General features: G+C 43.3%; 1 protein-coding gene across 1 annotated transcript; it reads left to right on the top strand.

Moving 5' to 3' along the window:
• Positions 1 to 3,941: 3,941 nt before the first annotated feature.
• Positions 3,942 to 12,708, top strand: LOC117410053 (zinc finger protein 768-like). Its single transcript, XM_034916572.2, has 2 exons — positions 3,942 to 4,489; positions 5,980 to 12,708. Exons 1-2 carry the CDS (start codon positions 4,486 to 4,488, stop codon positions 7,818 to 7,820), a joined length of 1,845 nt encoding a protein of 614 aa, XP_034772463.2. The 5' UTR covers positions 3,942 to 4,485; the 3' UTR covers positions 7,821 to 12,708.
• Positions 12,709 to 15,641: the final 2,933 nt, after the last annotated feature.

Raw genomic sequence — 15,641 nt, 5'->3', positions numbered from 1 at the left:
GGATACAAATCCAAGGAGAATCATCTGAGCAGCGGATACAAATCCAGGGAGAATCATCTGAGCAGCTGATACAAATCCAAGGAGAATCATCTGAGCAGCGGATACAAATCCAAGGAGAATCATCTGAGCAGCGGATACAAATCCAGGGAGAATCATCTGAGCAGCTGATACAAATCCAAGGAGAATCATCTGAGCAGCGGATACAAATCCAAGGAGAATCATCTGAGCAGCGGATACAAATCCAAGGAGAATCATCTTAGCAGCTGATACAAATCCAAAGAGAATCATCTGAGCAGCTGATACCAATCCAGGGAGAATCATCTGAGCAGCGGATACAAATCCAGGGAGAATCATCTGAGCAGCTGATACAAATCCAAAGAGAATCATCTGAGCAGCTGATACCAATCCAAGGAGAATCATCTGAGCAGCTGATACAAATCCAAAGAGAATCATCTGAGCAGCGGATACAAATCCAAGGAGAATCATCTGAGCAGCTGATACAAATCCAAGGAGAATCATCTGAGCAGCGGATACAAATCCAGGGAGAATCATCTGAGCAGCGGATACAAATCCAAGGAGAATCATCTGAGCAGCGGATACAAATCCAAGGAGAATCATCTGAGCAGCGGATACAAATCCAAGGAGAATCATCTGAGCAGCGGATACAAATCCAAGGAGAATCATCTGAGCAGCGGATACAAATCCAAGGAGAATCATCTGAGCATCGGATACAAATCCAGGGAGAATCATCTGAGCAGCGGATACAAATCCAGGGAGAATCATCTGAGCAGCTGATACAAATCCAAGGAGAATCATCTGAGCAGCTGATACAAATCCAAGGAGAATCATCTGAGCAGCGGATACAAATCCAAGGAGAATCATCTGAGCAGCGGATACAAATCCAGGGAGAATCATCTGAGCAGCTGATACAAATCCAAGGAGAATCATCTGAGCAGCTGATACCAATCCAGGGAGAATCATCTGAGCAGCGGATACAAATCCAAGGAGAATCATCTGAGCAGCGGATACAAATCCAAGGAGAATCATCTGAGCAGCTGATACAAATCCAAAGAGAATCATCTGAGCAGCTGATACCAATCCAGGGAGAATCATCTGAGCAGCGGATACAAATCCAAGGAGAATCATCTGAGCAGCAGATACAAATCCAAGGAGAATCATCTGAGCAGCTGATACAAATCCAAGGAGAATCATCTGAGCAGCTGATACAAATCCAGGGAGAATCATCTGAGCAGCGGATACCAATCCAAGGAGAATCATCTGAGCAGCTGATACCAATCCAAGGAGAATCATCTGAGCAGCTGATACAAATCCAAGGAGAATCATCTGAGCAGCTGATACCAATCCAAGGAGAATCATCTGAGCAGCTGATACAAATCCAAGGAGAATCATCTGAGCAGCTGATACCAATCCAAGGAGAATCATCTGAGCAGCGGATACCAATCCAAGGAGAATCATCTGAGCAGCGGATACAAATCCAAGGAGAATCATCTGAGCAGCTGATACAAATCCAGGGAGAATCATCTGAGCAGCTGATACAAATTCAAGATTAACAGCCAAGAGACATGGAGCTGCTTTGGTCATGATGTCATGATGTGGGGTGTTTTATTAGTTCAGGGACTGGAGACATTGATATGATTGAACATCAAATGAATGCAGCCATGTATCACAACATTCTACAAAGTACAAGGATGCCATCTGCTAGTAGGCTGCTTGGCAGACAGTTTGTCTTCCAACACGACAATGACCCAAAGCATATGGCTAAGTCAACTCTGGAGTTCTTGAACTAAATAAAGATAGAAGCTCTGGAATGGCCTTCACAATCATCAGATCTCAATCCAATAGAAATGCTTTGCACTGATCTGAAAAAAGCTGCAGCCAAGCATTGTGTATCCAATCTGTCTGAGCTGAAGGAAATATGCAAGACAGACTGGGCCCAGATTTCACCAACGTACTGGTTAGGAATTATCATACCAATACTTTTGTCATGAACAAATATTTTAAATTGTGTAACTGCTATTATAAAGGTTGTTTGTTAAACTACCAGAAAGTGTGTATGTATCTGTATTTATAAGAGTATGTATAAGTGTGTATGTGTCTGTATTCATAAGAGTATGTATAAGTGTGTATGTGTCTGTATTTCGTTCTTTGCCATATCAATTAGTGGCTAATGTTCACTAAATGCTTGTATTTAACACGTTTTCTTGAATGATCTTATATTAAGAGGAGCGTGCCAATACTTTTGTCTGTGACTGTATTGTTTCTAAATGCTGGGTTGGTGCTTCTAATCTAATCCATTTCATTCTCTTGCACTCTTTGTAGAACAGACCCGTCCGACACAGCAAAGAGTGCAAGAGAATGACCTACACTCTGAACATGATCAGAGGCAGCCACTAAACACTTAGAAACACCCGTAATAACAACAAATAAACATCATAATAGTACATGCATTATTATTTTTAGTATTGCATGCTAATATCTGTTTAATACAATAACATTTCTTTCTTTCTTCATTTCTAGGTTAAAAGAAAGAGAAATGCGGCGCCAGCAGCTTTTCCAAATACCACCGAAGCCGAGTTTCGTGTAGTATAGAATAGCATGGAATAGCGTATTCTAGTAAATGCATTACATACTGTAGAAGTGCTGAGCTCAGAGTTAGTATAGTGTAATGTAGCGCAGTGTTGCACAGTATTAAGAAGTTCATCCTTATACTATATAAACTCTGAGTATAGCATGGTATACTACATCACAGTATTGTACAGTATACTATAGTGTAAAAGTTAATTCCTGCACCGTAGTATTGAGTGCAACTTGCAGTATAGCATAGCATCAATTTCATCCTCATATTATACAGCTTGGAGTACAGCATAGTATAGTATTAGTCAAACGCCATAGATACCAAGAGTACGGTGTAGTACAGTATACTTGTGAGTTAATCCCTGCACTACAGATACTCTCAACATTACATTACAGTCCAGTATAGTATACCAAGAGTAAAGTATAGTAAAGAGTTCTATACTAAAGAATCTGAGTGTAGTATGATGCAGCCCATCTCTATACTATAGAAACCTGGAGTATACTACAATACATTATAATATTTTATAGTTTTCTGTAGTATTGAGCTTAGCTATGCTATAGGTTTCAGTACAGTATTATTCAGCTCATCGCTATACTATATAAACTAGGAGTACAGTACATTGCATCACAGTCCAGTCCAGTCCAGTGTAGTGTATAAACTAAACTCAGAGTACAGTACAGTCCCCTTCACTCTACACACTTCCAGGTGAGTTGCTGGGAGGAGGAGGAGGGTGGGGGGGTCATGTCTTTGCTGACACTCAGGGGTCCCTCAGCGGCAGGGGGGTTGGGAGGGGGAAAGCAGGAACAGGGAGAACAGGAAGCTGGCGCGCTCCCCAACTCCCTCCCCCGGCTCTCCGTCTTCCTGCTGATGTGCGGCACGTTTGGCCTACCCTTCAGACACGCCTCGGAGCTGCTGTACCACGAGCAAGCCCAGCATGGCAGGCAGCCACGGGCCAGCGAGGCAGCAGGCAGCGGCAGCAATAAAAACAGCAGCAAGCGTCTGAGCTGCACGATCTGCTTGCGCTTCTTCCAGTGCGCCTCGAACCTGCGTGACCACTACAACGTGCACACCCGTGAGAGACCCTACCTCTGCCCTTACTGTGCCAAGGGCTTCACCCAACCCTCCTCCCTCGCCACCCACAAGAGACTCCACACTGGAGAGAGGCCCTACCACTGCCAGCGCTGCGCAAAGAGCTTCAGAGACGCTTCCAACGCTGCCAAGCACAGACGGGTCCACGAGAGAGCAAGGGATGGGGGCAGAGAGGCTGGAGGAGAGAGGGGGGAGGGAGAGGAGCTGGAGGAGAGAGGGGGGAGCAGGGAGAGGGAGAGGAGCTGGAGGAGAGGGAGAGGAGCTGGAGGAGAAGGGGGAGCAGGGAGAAGGGAGGGAGAGGTGCTGGAGGAGAACAGAGAGGAAAACAGCACACCTGACATGACTGTTACTTGGGCTGTGCAGAAAGACTTCTTAAGCAGTTATCAAAATCTTAATGGTTCACACAAGCCTGAGACTCAAAGATTCGAAGGGCAGGGAATTAGGCCGGAAGTGGGGTTATGGGATTACAAAAAGGATGAGGAATTCGCTTCTTATGGGAGACTGAGCTCAGAGAATGACGCCAGCCGTGAGGACCCAAGCGAGGAGAAGCAGGAAGCAGCCCAGGGGAGGACTGGAGCAGGATCGAGACTGGAGAGGGAGGTGAAACGTGACTCGTGCCATTACCAGACCAGTGGTGATACTGAGATTCCAGACAGTTCAGATTCCAGGCTACTAGGGCGTGGGTTTGAACTGGGGTTCAGCCCTTGGGGCGTACTGGTCCTGGGGTTGTCTGTTACTGGGAGGACTGGGAGTCGGATATCTTCACCTAGAGCGGTGGAAAGCACTGATACCGAGATTAGATGTGTAAGTGAACAGAGTGAGTTTAACGCACTGTAATATTAATATAAGACTTGTAATATTGGGCGTTTCCCCTGGTAAAGGCACGGCCGCATGGTGTGCAGGGTAAGTCATACAGTCGGGAGCGCAGGTTCCGGGCTGGGCGAAGTCACTGGTCTTTGCTGGGGATTCCACAGGGAGCATCGCTTTGGTTCTGGCGGTCCCTTGGGTTAAAGAGGCAAAACCCTACCGGACAGGCACCCAGTGAGCTGGGGCAGACACCTGCAGGGCTGGCCTATGTCCTCCAGAGTTCGGTAGCTCGCCGACATCTGCTCTAGAGTTCCTTGGTCGTGGGATCAGAGCTGTGTGGGGAGTTGCTGCGGTGAGGGAGAAAGAATTGGACATTCTAAATTGGGGAGAAAATCGGGGCTCTTTAAATTTACTTTTAATATTGGTAACTAACAAAATAATCCTACACTTGCCAATCGCTACACAAGTCTCAAATGTGCAGTTTGAAAAGATGTTCCAGCAAAACATGGATTTTCATTTCATCTGCTACTTCACTGGGTTAAATTAATCTGAAAGCATGGCTTGTGCAAACAGATCGCGCTGCACTTCCTTGGTCACCTGGAGGGTGAAACTGCACCCAGTCCACGGCTTCTTTCATTAACCAATCAGCTGCTGCTTCCCCTGTTGACTGACACACAGCCAGTGACTCTACTGAGGTGACCTAGGAAGTGCGAGTGTAACAGATTTCCTTAGAGTAAGGCATGGAATCTGAGAACTTGCTTTAACCCAGTGTAGTAGCAGATATCATATGACAATATATGTTTTCTATAACATATGTTTCTTTCACAACTGCGCATTTGAGACCTGTCTAGCAAATGGCAGTGATGAATCTTCCCTGTTTTAGTCAGTTCTCACTAATACTAATAATCAGTTCTCACTAATACGAATTTCAAGGGAGCAGCAAAAAATGTGTCTAAAGCCAAATGCATCCTGTCAGTTTTTATTGACGTTACAGTACCAGTGAAATCAAATTTAAGTTACAGAACAATGACAAGTATTATACATTTTAAAAGTACTGTGCATTTTATTGAAACTTTTAAAAAATGTACATTGCAAGTATACAGTGTTCGTGGGCATGTTGAAATCTGCAGCAACATCTTTCTTTTTCTTGTGTCGTGGTGCATTATCCACTGCTTTCAACACCTCCACTTTAGTCTGTAAGGATAGTGCAAGTTTTTGTGTGAGAACTATAGCAACTCAAAATGCATTGTTGGATCTGTAGTTCCCAAATACATTAGAGGCACTAATCTGGATGCAAGTTAATACATTTCCCAGTATCCTTTACACTCAGCTGTTCGAACTAGAGTGATTCGTAATTTACAATAAATGTTAAATTTGTCTGGGAGCTTGTAAAAAATGCGTACTATCAGGAAATGTTATTTTGTGTCAAAGTAATAAGACAAAGCCTTTCCCCCTCTCCTCTCTCCCCTCCCCTCTCCCTCTCCCAGCTCATAGTTTCTCAACACACAGTGGAACTCAGAGGGTTGAAATCAGAGATCCGGAGGTGATCCGGAGCGCAGATTCAGAGACATTCGATCCCTGCCTTCCAAATGAAGAACGACCCTTAGGCTGCAGCTCAGGTCAGAGTGGATTAGAAAGGAGAGGGGAGCTGAACACTGCTGGGTTTTCGACGGCACACAATCGACTCCAGCCTCTCAAGACTGTCTTAAAAATCGAGCCGGTCAAAGGTTTAATCAGACACAGAGTGGACTTCCCAAATGCCTCAATGGTCTATAAAGACATGTCCATTCTTGAACCCGGTGGGACACCTGGGGACACCACGGATCCATTCGCCATACTTCCAGACAAAATTCTGGAGGATTCTCATGGCGTTCCGGTGGTTCTTTTCCCAATTTTGGGAATGTCATTGGCCGGCAACCAGGGAGTTACAGCGGCTGAAGTGGAAGTAGATTCTGGGAATGTGTCACGGTCCATTTCAAAGCGCAAAGCTTCTGAATTCATAGTGGAGGAGCTTTTTACAGACATCTCAGATCTCCCAATCAGATCTCCTAAAACTGGGAATGACGCCGCTGGGAATCCGTCGCACTTCACGGGACACAAAGACAGACTGAATATTATATCATTCCCAACCCTGCTGAAACAGCTCCATAGAATCCCTCCTGATTTAGGAGAAAATCCTATCAATAATAATTATAATAATAATAATACTCATTCATTGTCTGCTTCTTCCTCTGCTAGTTACAATTCTGAGTGCTACATAGAAGGGGACATAATGGAACACAATGGCTTTACTCTGAAATCTTACCCAGTTTTGATCAAGCTGATCCAGACACCAGCTGACCCAACTTCCCTGGAAAAAGCCAGCCCTGGAGTGGAATCCCAAGAGGAGCAGTCCAGCCACGGGTCGTCAAACATAGGCTCCTGCCAGAACCATGTTTCCCAAAACCCTTGGCTCGTCCCGGACGAACCCACTGGCTGTTCCATGCAGGAGAAGCTCTCCGGCTTCCAAAACAGAGATTCCGAGAATCGGCTTGGATTCCCGACCTTGATCGAGGTGGACGGGCAGGAATACCTGGCCAGGTTCGGGGATCTGCATGCTGGATCTGCGAGAGTTGGAACTGGGAATGAGCTAGTAATGGATGATCCTGAGCAAACCCAGGAGGAGAAGGAGGAGGAATCAGTCCTAGATCCTGAACGCCATGGCATATCAGATTTCCAGATGCAATCCCAGCACCCTTTTGTTGATCCTTTGGGATTACCAGAGGAAGGGAAGACAAGGAGCCAGGCGGGATCGGTTTGGGAAACCCACTCCGCAGCCTGGGGACTGCTGGACGAGGGCATCTTGAAAAAGGAAGCAGCTTCCAAGCAGCGTCCCTTAACTCCGCACTCCTTCTCGCAAACGACGCTCCCCTCTCCCTCTCCAGCCCTCACAGCCCCGGAGCGCCCGTACCTCTGCTTCGCGTGTGAGAAGCGTTTCCGCAGAGCCACAGATCTGAAGGAGCACCTGCGCGTGCACACGGGCGAGCGGCCCTTTTCCTGCCCTGTGTGCTGCAAGGCGTTCACGCAGGCCTCGGCCCTCGCCACGCACCGCCGCATCCACACCGGCGAGAAGCCCTTCCAGTGCCGCGTCTGCCTCAAGAGGTTCAACAGCTCCTCGAACTTCGCCAAGCACCGGCGCACGCACAGCACTGCGCGGGGGGGCAGCCCCCGCTACCCCTGCCCCTTCTGCAGGAGGACTTTCAGAGAGGCGAGCAGCCAAACCCGGCACCTGAGCAGGGTGCACGGGGGAGGGGGAGGAGGAGGGGAGGACTACACTGTGATGGACTGAGAGGGGAGAGGAGAGAGAGAAAGGAGGGGACACCTTTCAGAACTTCAGTCAATCATAAAATCGAAACTAGAAGAAATTAAGAAAGTCAAGTATGCAGACAAAAGTTTCGGCTAATGATTTGTAAGAGCACAAGATGGAAAATACATAGAAACAGATCCTGCTAATATCTCCCACGCACTACCCTGATGTTTGTCTGCTTGATTTTTTTAGATTTTTTCTGGTTTAATTATTATTATTATTTATTTCTTAGCAGAAACCCTTATCCAGGTCAGCTTACAATTGTTACAAGATAACACATTATTTTTACATACAATTACCCATTCAAACTGTTGGGTTTTTATTGGTGTAATCTAGATAAAGTACCTTGCTCAAGGGTACAGCAGCAGCGTCTCCCACCTGGGATTGAACCCAGGACCCTCCGGTCAAGAGTCCAAAGCCTTAACCCACTACACTACACTGCTGATTGAGTGAAGTTCTGGATGATGAAGGCATTAAAATGTATGTCTGCTGCTTGACTATCTTAGTTTCTAGTTTTGTGCAGAGTTTCTGATTCAGTGTTTGGATGAAGTGTCTATAATATTAGAAGATCCTCTCAAACATCCAGCATTCAAGAATGTTAGTGTAAAGTTGTGAAGTTCAGTGTTACCAAGTCGTGCGTTATCATTTTACTGTATCATTTTATTGGTCATTCCTATATTTTCTTTGTCGAATGTGCCATTAAAGGTAAGAGTGGGTATGCTTAGTTCCAGTGCTGAGTGATTCCCTTTGAGATGACTTTTTGTCAGCAGGTATTTAATGAAGTCAAGCAAGCCTATCAAGGGAGTCCCAATCAATGGCAGTTAAGTCCAGCGTTGATTTTATAAGCCGTTTGGAAGTGAATTTTCCTCTGAGGGACCAGGGCTCAGTACTGACACACGCAGATTAAAAATAAATAACATTTTAAAACTACACACTTTTTTTTTTTAAGAATGCTTCTTATTTGAATACAGTGCTTTTATCATCATCACTCTCTTCTCATTAAATTAACACAAGCCTCTGACTGCTGCACCTTCCCTTTCAACGCGAGGCCCAGTTTAACAGTCTGTTGTAACCCTACTGTGTGTGGGGCTTGTTTACTCTCATTTAGTATAGTAACCCGTATGAACAATATTATTCTGGAAGCATTCTTGCGATTGTCGATTGTTTATGTGATTAAAGTAAGGAGTGCTGTCTGGCTCCTTTTCAAACCAGGACTTTATTAAAGGGGGTGTTCAGTTTGTTTGTAAATGATAAAATAGATGGCAGTGTAATCTCGGGTTTATTTTTGATCGGTATATGTCAAATGAGCCGTTTAAAGTCTGCGGTCTATCAAACTAATCCGCCATTGCTGGAAATGCCTCCTGTGATGTCACTGGTTGGAGTGTGTGATGTCAGTGATTTCTGTCATGCAAATTGTTTGGAAAATGTCACATTTTAACATGAGATTCAGAGCTTTGTAATGGTGACTTAATGATGATTTTGTACAATATCATAACAAAGTAATTTCTATATGATTTACATGTAGCTTTTACATGAGTTGTCCAGTTTCTAAATCTCCATAGTACTTAGTAGTAAAGTGAATGCACTTGGCGTCAGTGACCTGGGGCCGGTTGTACTAACGGGATCAGAAAACAGGATTGGATCCCGGCTCATTTTTAGCCGGATCATGAAAAGGTGTTTGTGTACAAAGCAGATTTTTGGATCAGATCTTTGAACAGCACTTGCGGTGACTGGGGAGGATGAGTATGCATGCATATGTGCAGTGCTTTAGGCTTCCACATACACAGTGACAATAAAGATTCAAAGGTGGACAAGCGGCAGCTTTAGCGGTGTCGTTTTGTGAGAAAGAAACTATACCCATGGGGAAAAAATGATAATAATGAATAATAAAACATTAATAATATGTTAACAACTTATCGTTTAATTTAAAACATTAAAGCTGTTTGGGGGGGATTGTTGTTGTTATTATTATTATTATTATTATTATTATAGTAAACCCATAAATACAAACACAGGCTCCCTGCTGGTGATAGGTCGTATAACAGAGTCAGCTTGGATGTCTGTAAAGCAGCAGTCCAGTATTCAGGACCTCTCTATCCAGGCACATCATTTTAAAACTGGCATTTTGCGTGATGCAGGATGAAACTTGGCCTGACCATTTCTCAGGAATTCTGTGCTGTATGCGAGGAATCCCAAAACAACAAACGCATTCCTCACGGGTCGGCTTTGCTGTGCAGTTAAAGCAGCTGCACCAGAAATGGTGTGCTGTTCAGTCAGGATCCGGATCTCTCTCGCTGTCTGGATCAGATTCCCAGGAATCTCAATCCTTTTTAAATTTAACGCACAGTGTCCCACAGTTTCCCTTCCGCTTTAAAGTTTTGGGAAAAATGTTGGGATCGTCGACGGGAAAAGGGGACGGTCCTGGTAAAACTGGGATGCTGGTCACCCTGCCTCGGGTGCTGATATTTTTACTGCTGTACCAAGGCTGTAAACTGACCCAAAACACACTGAAAAATGCAACTGAATCATCACATACGCCTGGCCTTTACTGAGACCTGCTTAAGAGCTGTGCATTCTGGGAGATGTGTTGACTGAGTTTAACCCCTTCATGCATGGAATATTGAAATAGCTGAAAAAAGTAGCATTGAACACATAATAAATATATTTTTTATTAAAAAAAAAAGTCTTCTATATGGTGAAAAAATGGCATCCTCATATGCAGCTATCATGCATCCACGTCTTCCATATGTCCCTGTATCAAGGTCGCCATGCATAAGAACATAAGAAAGTTTACAAACGAGAGGAGGCCATTCAGCCCATCTTGCATGAAAGGGTTAATCCGAGTTCAGCCCAGGGCTGCAATCCCACAATCCACTGCTGAGGCGACACATTTCTAAAGAAACAAATCAAAATGATTTAATATCAAACGGATTAAAGAAAGTTAAGACTAATAGGGCTATTATATTTTCACAGCGTTTACTCCAGTCTTTTATCAACGTTTGTTGAAAAAGGTAAGAAGCCTGTACATTTTTAAAAACCAGAATCAAACAACTAAGTCCTATATTCCGAGTCCTCGTAAGCACTCTCAGTGTGGTTTGTTTAACATTTTGCAAAATGAACATGTTTTTTTTTACTACAGGTTAATTAAAGAATGGAAGAAGCGCGTAGCAAACATGACCCCGCAGTCTCTGAAAACATGAGTGGCTTTGGTTGGTTTGCTCACGACAGCCTCTGTATTAAGTCACTGTCGTGCTGTTACTGATTGGGACTCCTGAAGGGGGTCCAGACAAGAGAAGGCAGCAAAAAATAACATTATACAATCAATGGCCCAAGCTGGCCCATATGAGAGCTCAATATAGGGATTTTAAAAGCAGGCACATCATCTGATCTGAGTGCAGAGGCAGAGTTAAATGTCTCTAGCCGTGTGCACCTTATAAAAAAAAAAAAAAACACTTGTGAAGGGGAATCGTGATTTTCTGTACAGCTCATATCAGCTCATATGTTTAAACAATGCAAAAGCCACTCATTCCTAAGATCCTGGTCTCTAATTGGTCTAGCTGCTGAAGGCTATACATTGAAACCCATGATTAGCTGAGCTATTGAAGGTTATATCTCGTGAATCGCTTCTTTTTTCATTTTTTTTTTGTTTTACCTTTTTATGACGTTTGCAATCTAAGCGGTTCTAATTTGAATGAAATATTTTATTTTTTTATACGTCTGTGCTGCTTTGACTTCGAGTCCAGGAGCTGCTCTCCAGTTCCAGTTGTACTGCCATAGACACTATAACACAGGCTAGATCAGCCAATCTTTACAGAAGTCAGAGCCAGCGATCTAGTCTAGTGATCTGACACTTTGGGTTGAGTTTTGTTCAGAGCCACACAGACTTATGATGAAGCTCAGTGTTTGCAATAAAAGGAAGCGATCAGAATGATTGCAGACATCATAGGAAGGTAGAGCAAGAAACACCACCAAAATGAGCTTGAATGTCATTACTGTTTAAAAGAAGCTGTTATGATGTCGGTGTGATCCTGCCCTCTTTGAAGGTGTTATTTATGACCTTCAAGTGTGCTAACCTGCCTTGTATTCTGTGTAATTGTGAAAGGTCCTCTTTGAATTGTGTTAATTGCAAAGATTCTGCCACTTCAAATGGCATTTTCTTATATATTTTTTTTACTGCTCCCCGCCCCTTTAATTTGTATGTTTGTAATCATTGCGAGCGCTTCTTATGATTGCAATCACTCAAATACTGCTCTTCAGTTCCAGGTGTCTGCTCTGGTGGTGTAATGTGGCTTTATATTACAGACAGTGCCATCTAGTGCACAGCTAGTGTACTGCCAACAAAACTAAAGTAAAAGTCAGATCACTAGATAGCGCTGCTGGCTCTTCTATACAGACTGGCTGATCTAGCCTGTGTTACACATGTCTATGGCAGTGCGGCTAGAACTGAAGAGCAGCTCCTGAATTCACAACCAAAGCAACACAGACTCTGAATAATTGCAAACATCATACAAAGCTATGGGGGGCAGGAAACCCTTTTACACTAAGTAGTTTTTTATAGACATTTTTTTTTTTACATTTTGTAGAGTTGTTCATTAAAATATACTAAAAGGATTTTACTCAATAATAATAACAATAATAGAATAAAATGGTTTACTAACATTGACTCTCAGTTGTGCTTTATTTATTAATGATGGCCTTACACCCTATTGACAGTGCTATGGCAGGTGAATCAGTCCCATGGTGTACACTCTATTGACAGTGCTGTGGCAGGTGAATCAGTCCCATGGTGTGCACTCTATTGACAGTGCTATGGCAGGTGAATCAGTCCCATGGTGTGCACTCTATTGACAGTGCTATGGCAGGTGAATCAGTCCCATGGTGTACACTCTATTGACAGTGCTATGGTAGGTGAATCAGTCCCATGGTGTGCACTCTATTGACAGTGCTGTGGCAGGTGAATCAGTCCCATGGTGTGCACTCTATTGACAGTGCTGTGGCAGGTGAATCAGTCCCATGGTGTGCACTCTATTGACAGTGCTATGGTAGGTGAATCAGTCCCATGGTGTGCACTCTATTGACAGTGCTATGGTAGGTGAATCAGTCCCATGGTGTGCACTCTATTGACAGTGCTATGGCAGGTGAATCAGTCCCAAGGTGTGCACTCTATTGACAGTGCTGTGGCAGGTGAATCATAATAGTATTCCCTACAGAAAAATGATAGGAAATAAAATAATACTCAACACAAAAAGGGTGAAATGATCCCGACATTTTAAGATCCTTTTTCTTTTTCATGCAGTTGACAATTTTGTCCAGCAGAGGTCTCTAAATCACCAAGAATTCATGATAACACTGTTAATATCACTCCACAGGGTAGGTGACAAGAAGCAGGGGTTTGACTTTATCATTTAATCTGCAGTAACCTGTCAAAAAAATCATTAAACACACAGAGAAGTGTTGAGATGCACTGATTCCAATAGAGCTCATTAATAACATTTCAATATACACTCTACTGTACCTGAACAACACATCCATTAAACACACAGAGAAGTGTTGAGATGCACTGATTCCAATAGAGCTCATTAATAACATTTCAATATACACTCTACTGTACCTGAACAACACATCCATTAAACACACAGAGAAGTGTTGAGATGCATTGATTCCAATAGAGCTCATTAATAACATTTCAATATACAGTCTACTGTACCTGAACAACACATCCATTAAACACACAGAGAAGTGTTGAGATGCACTGATTCCAATAGAGCTCATTAATAACATTTCAATATACAGTCTACTGTACCTGAACAACACAGCCATTAAACACACAGAGAAGTGTTGAGATGCACTGATTCCAATAGAGCTCATTAATAACATTTCAATATACACTCTACTGTACCTGAACAACACATCCATTAAACACACAGAGAAGTGTTGAGATGCACTGATTCCAATAGAGCTCATTAATAACATTTCAATATACAGTCTACTGTACCTGAACAACACATCCATTAAACACACAGAGAAGCGTTGAGATGCACTGATTCCAATAGAGCTCATTAATAACATTTCAATATACAGTCTACTGTACCTGAACAACACATCCATTAAACACACAGAGAAGTGTTGAGATGCACTGATTCCAATAGAGCTCATTAATAACATTTCAATATACACTCTACTGTACCTGAACAACACATCCATTAAGCACACAGGAGAGAGCTGTAAACATTGTTCTGTGTGGTAGATTGCGCTGCATTATATGGCAGAACATTTCAATACTGCACAGCAGCTTACTGACACGAACACTTTCTAATGTGATTGAAGTGAGTTTCTAACTCCTGGCTCCTGATCAATTCAATAATAGACTTCATTGAGGGGAGCACTGAACCCCAAGACTGGGTGCAGCAGCAGGGCTAGTGTGGGTTTGTGACCCTGCTCATGCTCCTGGCTCCTGATCATTTTAGTAACCCTGCAATATCAAGTGACATTTTTCTCATGGGGTTTCTATCAAAGTGAACAGGATTGTGCGGCTCTGTCTGTCTGGAAGTATGTAGTAAGGTAACAGGCACCAAAAGGAATCATATTCTACAGCTCTGGCCAAAAGTTTTGCATCATCCTGTAGAATTAACTAATTTTCATGCATAAAGTCGAATGAAACCTGCTGAATAATGTTACGTTAACATATTGAATCTCACACCACTTTGTAGTTTTCCAGACACAGTATTCGAGGGAAAGCTGTCACAAATTGCAAAATGCTGAAATCTAACATGAAATACTGTACTACTACTATGAAATACTGTACTACTACTATGAAATACTGTACTACTACTATGAAATACTGTACTACTACTGTGAAATACTGTACTACTACTATGAAATACTGTACTACTACTGTGAAATACTGTACTACTACTATGAAATACTGTACTACTACTGTGGCTTCCGGTAGACTTTTGCGATAAAATGTTGTAGTTTCTTTGCCTGCATGGTGTTAAATAAAAGATCTAAATTAGTTCATATAGTTTTATTAGATTTGTTATTAGGGCAGCAGTGTGGAGTAGTGGTTAGGGCTCTGGACTCTTGACCGGAGGGTCGTGGGTTCAATCCCCAGTGGGGGACACTGCTGTTGTACCCTTGAGCAAGGTACTTTACCTAGATTGCTTCAGTAAAAACCCAACTGTATAAATGGGTAATTGTATGTAAAAATAATGTGATATCTGTATAATGTGAAATAATGTATAATGTGATATCTTGTAACAATGTAAGTCGCCCTGGATAAGGGCGTCTGCTAAGAAATAAATAATAATAATAATAATAATAATATGTCTCACTCACAAAATTCTTAGTGATGCAAAACTTGAGGCCCAAGCTGTAGTGTCAGAACTGAACAGGATTGTGGGGATTGTGATTGTCTGTCAAAATGTAGTAACTGAGAAGGAATTGAATCTCATTAAACTAAGGGGCATACGGTAACCACACACCCACCCGCGGAAACTAAAAGAGAAACATTTTTGCAGGACACCATGACCCGCTCCCTCGCTCCCTCTCTCGCACGCACGTTGCTGATGTTTCCTCACGGGGCCTTGGCATGGGAAAAGGAGGGGCGGGATCAGTGACCTAGTTTTACCCAATGCGTGACTGCCAGGGGCGGGGCCTGACCTACTTTGGACCAATGAGGGCGAGGGCGGTGGACTAGAGGGATGATCTACGCGTGCTGGTGACATGTGTGCGTGTGAGAATAAGGTCTTAAAGAAACAGCGTCTATTTTTTTTGCGGGAGTGTTCAGAGACGAGTCACGTT

This window comes from Acipenser ruthenus, chromosome 59 (assembly GCF_902713425.1).
Source record: "Acipenser ruthenus chromosome 59, fAciRut3.2 maternal haplotype, whole genome shotgun sequence".
Classification (NCBI taxonomy): domain Eukaryota; kingdom Metazoa; phylum Chordata; class Actinopteri; order Acipenseriformes; family Acipenseridae; genus Acipenser; species Acipenser ruthenus.
The sequence above is the reverse complement of the archived record's forward strand: the minus strand, read 5'-3'. Positions and strand labels throughout refer to the sequence as shown.